General features: G+C 43.9%; 1 protein-coding gene across 1 annotated transcript; it reads left to right on the forward strand.

The window, feature by feature from the left end:
- Window positions 1–7,554: 7,554 nt before the first annotated feature.
- On the forward strand, window positions 7,555–9,885 carry LOC126531863 (uncharacterized). Its single transcript, XM_050179603.3, has one exon. It carries the CDS (start codon window positions 7,590–7,592, stop codon window positions 8,799–8,801), a length of 1,212 nt encoding a protein of 403 aa, XP_050035560.1. The 5' UTR covers window positions 7,555–7,589; the 3' UTR covers window positions 8,802–9,885.
- Window positions 9,886–10,094: the final 209 nt, after the last annotated feature.

The raw sequence follows: 10,094 nt of genomic DNA on the forward strand, positions 1-10,094 counted from the left end.
TTTTGGCATATGCGGCCGACAACGCTTTCTGTCTGGCCAGCGCTAGTAGTAAAATCGTGTTTTGTCAACAATTAAGTTAGCGTGTTGACGGTACGTGAAACGTCGATCGCTTCCGTATCGCAGCTCTGTTGGCATTAGCTTTTTTTTTCTTATTGTGTTACACAATAGGTGCGATTGCGATCACTTTATTCCGACGGTTATGCTATGTTATGATAGAGCAGGCAGGCCGGATCGAGATGCCGTACTCGCTAGGGCCTTTCCTTGCGTGCTGCGCGTACACTATCACCGATAGGTCGTTTATATGGACGGTAGGTAATAATAATAACGATAACCCCGAGAAAGGAATCCATTGGCATACTGGCCCTGAAGATAGGTTCATGTTTGCTGAATCGCACCGTATGTATGTATGTATGACTCGGTCGAATTGGCATGTACAGTTGAGAGGCTCTCATGAGATATGCTCGCCGACGACATGCCGATGAAGTGCTGTTTAGTATTTTTCTCGCACACAACTATGTAAACGAACTTCCTATTAGCGTGTAGACGAATGATGAGGGCGGCATATAGGTACAGTACCGTACATATTCGCCTGAAGAGGAACATTACAAATGTGCACATGGTATTCACATTTTATTAATTTAATGATGATATATGTGGGCTGTGTGGACCTTTAGGGTGCAGTGTAATATGCAATGTAGGAATGAAGTATTAAGAACACAACAACAAAATTTCTTGTCATATGACCAACTGAGTAAAATCTGCTTTTCAAGTGAACAAACATACCCCACAGGAATGCCACTTGTAGCTTTTTCAACTGAGCTACCACATTTTTAGTCACATATGCAGCTAGGGTATGCAATCCAATTTTAGAACATGGCTTAATTAGCAAAAAGCTTTCATAATCTTGAATACAGTTAATGCATTAGAGGTGCAGCCTTATTTACTGTACACATTGCATAATCTGCACACTGCAGAGCATTAATTTGCATAATTTGTTTTGTACTTTCTTCTGCATGTGGCTGCAAGCCTTTGTTTTCAAGAGTGCGCCTAGGAAGAAAAGTGTTTGTGTTTGGTATGGATGATGCACTTCGGTGGCCAAGAGAAGAAACATGCAAATTATAATATTTTTTTATTAAGATAGCTGCATTGGACCAGCAGGACCAACCTTTCATACCATGATTAGGGCAAGACAGATGGCACCTGACAAAATCCAGAAAATGTATCATCCACTCTGAGTAATTGGTGAGCAAGCTTCAATACCATGAGGGGCCAGTGAGCCTTGGCTTTGGTATGACAGGAACAGTCTTGAAAATACCAAAACATATGTGCATAAGGGACAGGAGTTGCCTCTGTCTGAAACCCACTGATGACTCCATTATAAATGTAAGCAGCAGTGCTTGTGCCATGCCCTGCTGCTTAATTTCAGAGAGACTAAGAGATGAACGAAAGGCATAGATAGAAACATTGAGAGGAGCATTATTTATTGTTCTTTTGCAATATCATGCTGCAATTACCACAAATTATAAACACTGCAATAGTTGTCTCTAGCTTGCTCATTTTAATAATCGTTACATTCACAGTCTCAACTCAACAGCATAACACAACATATTAACTTATTGCGCTAAAGTCTGAGAGTGTGTTGGTTACATATACTACATTTGGTTACATTTACGTATACTGGATGAGTGAGGGGCATATGAACACACTTAGTGCTGCTTTCCAACTGAGATTATTCAATCCATTGAGCAACCTGACTTTAAACTTTTGCAGGTGACTGTTCAAGTCAATGCACATACATTTACCCACATCTACTGTTTGTTCTATATTGATTTCTCTTTTACGAGTGATCACTGTGGATTATAAGGGATATTACAATTAAACATTGAAAGCCATAATTATGAAAATAATATGGCCTTTGAAAACAAAAAGCATAGGCAGGCCATCAAAATGACAGCAAAAATAAAGAATAAATTAATTGTTTGTTTAAAAAGAAGCCTAATAAGCTTAATAAATCACCCATGACATGCCTCTGAATTGGCACTTGAAAGTTGAGCTCAAAGACTGGCATGCTGTGTATATCACTGACAGTAAGCACCAGACTAGCAATACCAGAGTAACAGGGGAATCACCCATTGCAATCACCTCTGAAAATTAGTCAATGGAGTTAGAGAGCTCTTCTAAATCACCTTTCTAGCAGCGGAGTAACACTGTACCATTTTGGAACAATACATTTGTGTTTCTCTGACATCACCCAAATACCTCAAATGGATCCCAGTACATATGGGAGAAGTAACCATGAATGGCCCTCTCAACCTCAATGAGAAGGCCGACCGAGCCGCGCGAGAACTAACCCACCGCGTCTCGGACAGTGACGGCACAACACCCCGCAACCCCCGGGGAAAGGGGAAGGACTGCGGGAAGGCAACGACAACGAAGTAGCGATACGAGACAACAGGGACAGACTGGTCACGTACCACGACATACTGACACACTATACGAAACGAGGAGAAGCATACCCACCACCCCGCAAGCAACTCGACAGGTTTCAAGAAACAGATTGGAGGAGGTTGCAAACCAGAACATTCCGAAACCCAGTACATTTAGACAGAGTAAATTCAACACAATACCCAGACGCGAGCTGCAAGCTCTGCAAGCACGAACCCGCAGACAATGCACAGATCTCATGGAAGTGCACACAGATCAGATCGATATATCTAGAGGACAAGATAGAACAGGACCTTATCGAGGAGCGATAGCTAAGCGCTCTGACTAGCTCGGAACTACACGACCAACTATGGGCTATCCAGTGGGCCCGGGCAGCAGTGGAAAGGCTATGCCTCACCGCACATAATGCCCGGGTGGCCTGAGCCTGGGCTGGAAACCTTGCAGATCCTTTTCTCATTAAAGTTATTTCCGTACGTCCCTCCCTGGTTTAAAAAAATTTACCTTCCTAAACGCCATGTGCATCTTTAGAGGCATGACTTATAGAGATACACTGGCAATTTAATCTCTCCCCCATGGATGCTAAAAAGTCTCAAAAGGCAAAATGCTACTCGCTGATAGATGCTTCATATCAAAGAACATTTGCCCTTTTTACACACAATGCTTTGTTTAAGGTCACATTCAGAGCAAGTGAAAAGCACGATTAGGCCTATAATTCCCTGCCTGTAATGATACTTTGTACAAACTTGCTGTGAAACAGTATTGCATGAAGCTACACTGACTCTCTACAACTGCAGAAGATTACTCTTTTCATTCAGGCAGCAGTGACATTTCTTTCCATTCATAATAAGTGAGTCAAGATGCCTGTGCTCACATTATTAAAATTACGTATTTCCTGATAATAAATTGAAGTTAAGAATACTGCGTTCTTGACAGTGCTTGCAAAATTGATGCAGCAATGGCTGTCAAACTTGAGCGTAAAAGCATGTGTCGCATCAGAGCAAACGTTTCGGGGTAGAAAGACGGTAAGTGAGCCTGGCACAAGAGGTGCGGGTAGATACATGTTCTTGATGTTGTGTTCTTTGTTATCTGCCATGGCATTGAAAAGGCCAGAGATGTGTCCCTGTACCTAGTGTAAGCAAGCATTAAAAGTGAGTAGTTGTGAAGCTTGTGTATCTTCTGACAAAGCTATGTGGCTTTACTGTCTTGCTTCAGCTGCTAAATGGCACTCAAGGAATTGGTGTGTCTGTATTTGGGTGAAGTTTGATAAAAATGAGGCTGCCTCATTGGTGTCATGTGTGACTTTACCGTGTACCAGCCCCGTTCTGCAGACTCTTGTCATGTATGGTATGAAGCTCAAGTAGAGTTGCAGACGTCCATTGTAGATTCCTTATTTTTATAAAGAGGGAAGTACTTAAGGCTGACTGATACTATGCTTCCATCTCCTGTAATAGCAGCGCCTGTACAAAATACATTGGTCCAAAGGAACATCAGTGTACAGCCGTGCCATAGCTTTAAGTCTGTTCTTGCACCCAAGCAATGAGAAGTGACTGCAACATGCAACCTCTTTAATTCACATGCTCATTCACATTGAATTAGCAATGCTGCCGTGGTGTTCACCTGGGCATGTTCTTGAGCGAACAGAGGGAGAGCAGCTATTTCCCTTATCACGTTCTGAATAATGATCTCAATCTGGTGCCTCTGCTTCAGTGAGGGCCAGTAAAACTGAGCCTGATAAATATTATGTGGCTGGAGTACAGACCAAACAGCATTACTCAGACGGTAGCACACTACTCACCCAGTTAAAAAAAAAACACATGTTTTCATTTATTGAAATTGCTCTTTATTTTTAAAAGTTCAATTCAGAACAAGTTACTACAGAGTGTATTAATGTTTATGTCGGTTTCCATATTACATACCCCTCTGTGGCAACAAAATGCTGCACATACGCAATCAGTCATGCATGCCCTCCTACAAAGAGTGAAATGGAAACTGAGTGAATCAAGTGACATGTGGCTCATTTGTAGTTGTAGGTAAACTTGATGGCTGATAGCACTAAGGGCAAGTAATAGTAGTATAAAGTTTATTTCTCTTAGTGGTTTGGGCGGTCGGTGCGTCCCTCAGTCCAGGGCTACACTGATCTCTGTGGTTTGCTGGGCTTGATCGAGAAGAGCTCTCTGGCTCTCTACATCTTCACTAGCAAGCCAAACATCCCAGTGCCTGTTACTTGGCACTTACGCCGTAAGGGGCAAATTGGAATTTGGAGGCTGTAGTTTATACGTTCATGTTACGTGGGCAAGAGTTGGCAGCTCCTCGCACCAAGAACACATACTTTCATAGAATGCAGGGTGTACCTTAGTGAGTATTTGTAGGTGTAGATATGTGTTAGTCTGTACACAGCGCGAATCCCTGGCCTGTTCTTCCATAAGGTGGAGTGCGGGCGGCTGTATTTTTGTCTCTCTTTTTCCTGGTTTTCGAAGGTGTCGTGTGGGTCAATGGGAGTTCCTTGAAAGGACTGACTAGTGCTCGGATGCTTATTGCTCGAGCAGTTCGGTCCACCCTCTCATTTTCCTCGAGTCCAGAGTGCGCCGGGCACCAAATTACCACCTGGTGCAATTCTGTGAATTTTGTATGGTACGGTACCCATCATGCACGAACAGCATGCTGCCTTAGAGTCCATCATGGCCAATGCAGATTGTTTCTTTTGCTTCTGCATCTCGAAAGGCCAGCGCTATGGCTGCTGCCTCCACGGTGCAGGTTAAAGGGTTCCGAATGGAAGTTGTTATCCCTGTGGACCAATTGAAGGCCATTATTTTGAATTTGTCTGTTCCCACTCTACATGCATCTGTGTAGTATACGTCTGGATTTCTTTCACATTTCTTTTGTAAAGCCTTTGATTGCGCTTTTCTTCTGCTTTGGTGGTGTTCCGTGCTCATATTCTTTGGGATTCGTGAAACTAGAATTTCCTCTCTTGTTTGTCTGGGTAGCAAAACTGTTTTTTCTCAGCCATACTGCGCTATCAGGGGATATCCTGCCTTTTGTAACAGAGCCTTTCCTTGTTTTGTAGAATTCAGATGTTCTCTCTGAGGCATGACCACATGCCGTGTCATGTTCTTCATATGTGTTGTGAATACCAAGAGCCTCCAGCTTTTTGGCACATGTGTTTTTGGGAGCCCTAGCTGCCGTGATGACGGAGCTCACTTTAGACATTTCAGCCTTATTTAGTTTTTGAAAGGGGAGGCTATAGGTCACCCTGCTAATAATTAATGCTCGCACAAGTCTGACTGCCTCCGCTTCTTTGAAGCCTCTTTTTTGTTTTGTGACTCTGTGGATCATTTGTGCCACATTCCTTATTCTTTGTCTTAATGTTTCTAGTATGTGTGATGCCCTGCTTTTGTCTTGGTACAAAAACTCAGAATACATTCAGGTATGTGGACACCAAGGGCAAGAAACAAGTAGGAAATTGAGATTGGCTGGGTGGTTTCTTTTGATGCAGTGAAACGTAACTAAAGTCCAAGTATGCATTCACACGACATCTGCACATGAACACGTTACTAAAATACATCAAAGCCTGACCAAGCAAACAAATTCGCAGGCCTATTTGAATTTATTCCATTTGTCCTTTTCAGCACTGGTCAAACGTGCAATACATGACTATGAAAACACAGTTAGTGTCTGTATACAAAAAAAAAGAAATTGTAGGCTGTAACTGCCTGAAACTGTGATTTCTAATGCACAAACCTTTGTGCATAGACAACTTGATACAAGGAAGTGCTGGTACAGATTTCCCAGTGAAAATGCATGCAGTTTGAAGCTTATTTCACAAAACTGACAAAATGAACATAATTGTGTGCACACACTGCGTGCCTCCATTTAACACAGAAACAGGCTGGCTGTTCGCATTGTTCATGCTGCATAACAGTAATTTGCCGCCTTAAAAATAATGTTGCTGTGACGCAGATCGCTCCCAGTTGAAAAAGACAACAGGAATTCCTGTCGCAACTACGGAAATTTCTGTTGTACGACAGAAGTTCCTGATGTTTCTGTAGTCGCGACAGACATTTCTGACATTAGGACCGAAATTCTGATGTCCCAACAGAATCATCCTGTCGTGAAGACCAAGAGTTCTGAAGTCGCAACAACAACTTTCTATCGCAACAGTGATTCTGACGTCGCAACAGGAACTCTCTGTCGGGATTACACATTTTCGGTCGTGGCGTTAGAAATGTGCCACTTTCTGTCGCAGCGACATAATTTCCGACGCCGCGACAGAAGCGCTTTCAGTCGCGACGCTTTAAAATTGTATGTCAATTTCGCATCGGTGGTGTACCCTGTACTTTTCTCTTGCGCGGTATTCAATCGTGCTTCTCTGAAGCCGGCAATGCTGATAGCACAGACACCGGTATTAAAGTCGACGTGGCCAATTGTTATAATTGTGCCGTGACGACGAAGTACCATAAATGCCCTACCGGCCTCCTCAAAATCGGCCGCTGATGAAAATCATATCATCTGCGGGAATGGCTGCGTATCCGTTTTGTGTTATTTGGTAAGATGTGGCACACAGGCCTGTGGACTTACATGTGCCGTTACACTGACACTGTTAACTTTCCAGAAATATTGCATAAGCTTTTACAAAGCGAAAAAGAAGTTTTGGGTTGTTCCACAAAGTTGCGTGAAAAGCTGTCTCGCTCGGGTCTCATTATTCTGGTACAGCGCTGCCGAGAGATGCCAGTATGCTGTCAGAATGAACAATAATCCACGAATGTTTATGTAGCTATCTTGCATTGAACACAGAATTATATGCGCGCTCAAAAGTGCAGAGCGAGAGACAACTGTCGAAATTAGCAGTAACAACCTAACAGTGTCCCCGGTCACCGTTGTCTATTTCTGTATTTCTTATTTAATATGGATATCCTACAGCAAAATCGATGTTCTAGCACTACACAATGTACCTGTCGATGGTAAGAACACTTTTACTTTTCTAGAGATGCGGCAGTTGACGCGGTGGAATGAAAGCGCATGTTTACTCTTAAAATGCGAATATAAACATAAACGTAAAGTGTTTGTATAGCTAAAATATGCACCAAGGCATACATTTGGCGTGGCGTAGGAAGAAGAAGAGGCTTGTTGGAACAGCCACGTTTGCGATGAGCTCCGCTGGAAACAGCGCATCGGCCCTCGGCCGAGGATCACACCCACCGTCAGCTACTGATTCCGGTAATTATAAAGTCGTTCTCCCTCGTCTACCGACTGGCAACACCGTTCTCAATTCAGTTTTCCTGCATGCTGACCTGGCAGGGCGGCCGTATCGGGCCCCGGACTTTCGCGATGCTCTCCTTTCAGTGCTAAATGCAACTGATATCCTCGGCGCTGGACAATACCAGATGAGCCATTTGTGGTTAGTCACATGTGTTAACAGCATCGCGAAACAGAAACTTGTCGACAAAGGCGAGTTGCTGGTGAAAGGCCTCAAGTGCCTTGTCATAGACCCGGAATGCAAAAATATCAAGATGAAGCTTCTTTGGCTTCCCCCACACCTCGAACAGAGACGGATTGTTGAAGCGCTAGAGCCATATGGCACAGTGCAGTCCATCACGAGAGAAATGTGGCGGTGTGACGGCATGGAGGGCTGGCAAATGACTAATCGAGACGTCGCGTTCACATTGAAAGATGGGGTTTCTGCCAGTAATCTGCCACATCTATTGAGCATATATGGCCACCAGTGCCTTATCTTGATTCCTGGCCGACCACCACTTTGCCTCCGGTGCAACAGAGTTGGGCATATCCGGCGACACTGTAGAACACCGCGCTGCAGTAACTGTCACCGCTATGGTCACCCTGCAGATGCATGCATCGGAACCTACGCTGACAAACTTCGTGCAAATAGACCAGATGAGGATGATGCCATCACCGATCATCTAATGGACGTGAGCGAAGTTGTGGACGCAACTGGCGAAACACTCCCTGAGTCTCATCGACAAGAACAGATTAAGCCGTCATCGGCTGACATTAGCGTTAGCCAGAAGCCTGCGAGCGAGGATGACACTAAGGCACCTGACGACGAAGCAACTGTGTCTTGGGCAGAATCTCCACCAGTTCAAGATCGCCCACCGTCAGTGGAATCTGGATCGATGTGCGAGGCCGCCAAGAAGCGTCCAGCGCCATCCGACAATCCATCGCCCTCGGCAAAGGAGGCTCGCGTTCCCAAGGTGTCAAAGTTGACAAAACCGCTCCGGGGAACACCTACACCTGCTGATGTACCTTGTGTTAACGTGCACCTAAAAGTCCATAGTGCATCACCTCATCAAGAAGGGAGCGGTACACCTCTGGAGCAGCGTTTAGACGCTGCACCTACATAGGTAATCATGGCGGGCGCTCTTCCCTTCCATTTTGGCACTTTAAATGTCCGTGGCTTACGAAGTAAGCGACGGCAAGTACAGCTTTTTCATTTGTTACGCAATCGAAAATTAGATATTGCTGCTATTCAAGAAACAAAGATTGAATCCGACGAAAACACAGAAATAGCTCTATCTCCATTCATATCTGACTATAATGTTTGTGTCAGCCATGCAGTAGGCGTTTCCGCAGGCTGTATGTTATTTGTTAGCAAACATTTACAATGTGATTCGCTACATTTGTTTACAGATAGGGAAGGGCGCCTAATCTGCTGCGATATTGATATCAGTGGCACGAGCTTTAGATTTGTGTGTGTTTATGCCCCGAACAAGTTACGTGAACGCGAGTGTTTCTTCTTATCTCTAGAACATCATTTCTGTACTGATCGTGCATTGGTCCTCTTTGGAGACTTTAATTGTGTATGTAACGCGCAAGATCGTACATCACTGAAGCTGAGACATGATCCAAGTAGTGATGCGTTGCAACGCCTAATATGTGATTATCAGCTTGTGGACATTGGGGAAAATGAAAAGGCGGGATGTCGATATACGCACTTCCAGGGTACCTCGCATGCAAGGCTTGACCGAATTTACGTTTCACTTAGCGCGCTACCTCTTATTCATGGTTACACTGTGCATCCTATATTCTTTAGTGACCATTGCCTAGTCTCAGCATCTTTTGGCAGCCGTCGGTACCACAGTCGGCGTATGTGCTGGGAGCTGTGGAAGTTTAATAACCAGTTACTTTCGCGTGAGTGTTTCATAAATCGCATTACTGAGCTTATAGCTCATGTGTCTTGCCGCAAGGATTTGCCACTCTTTGCTTTGTGGGAATTATTCAAACAGGAAACTAAAATGATAGCTATCGAAGAATCATCAATATTAGCCTTTGAAAAAAAGAATAATTACAAAGCATTGTGTAGACTTTTGAGTGAATTGCATGAGCTTGAATGCATACATCCGGGTCAATATATTGATGATATTCATAAGGTCAAGGCACAGTTACAAACTTTGAACGCAGAAAAATACAGAGGTGCACTAGTGCGGGCGCGAGAGCTGCGTTTCCTGGAAGAACAGCCTTGCAGTAGGGCCCTTGGTGATGAGCGCCAACACGCGCTGTCTAAACAAATACTAGAGATAGAGTATGGTGGAATGATTGTTAACGAGCCTACTCTAATAACTAAAGCATTTTTTGAACATTATCAAAAACTATTCCGAGACCATATGCCATTGGATACAGATGCTGCCAAAAAAATT

The sequence above is a fragment of the Dermacentor andersoni genome, chromosome 4 (assembly GCF_023375885.2).
Source record: "Dermacentor andersoni chromosome 4, qqDerAnde1_hic_scaffold, whole genome shotgun sequence".
Classification (NCBI taxonomy): Eukaryota; Metazoa; Arthropoda; class Arachnida; order Ixodida; family Ixodidae; genus Dermacentor; species Dermacentor andersoni.

Bases quoted from the DNA above. Each gene is read 5' to 3' on its own strand.
- LOC126531863 (XM_050179603.3), top strand. From the start codon at position 7,590: ATGAGCTCCGCTGGAAACAGCGCATCGGCCCTCGGCCGAGGATCACAC.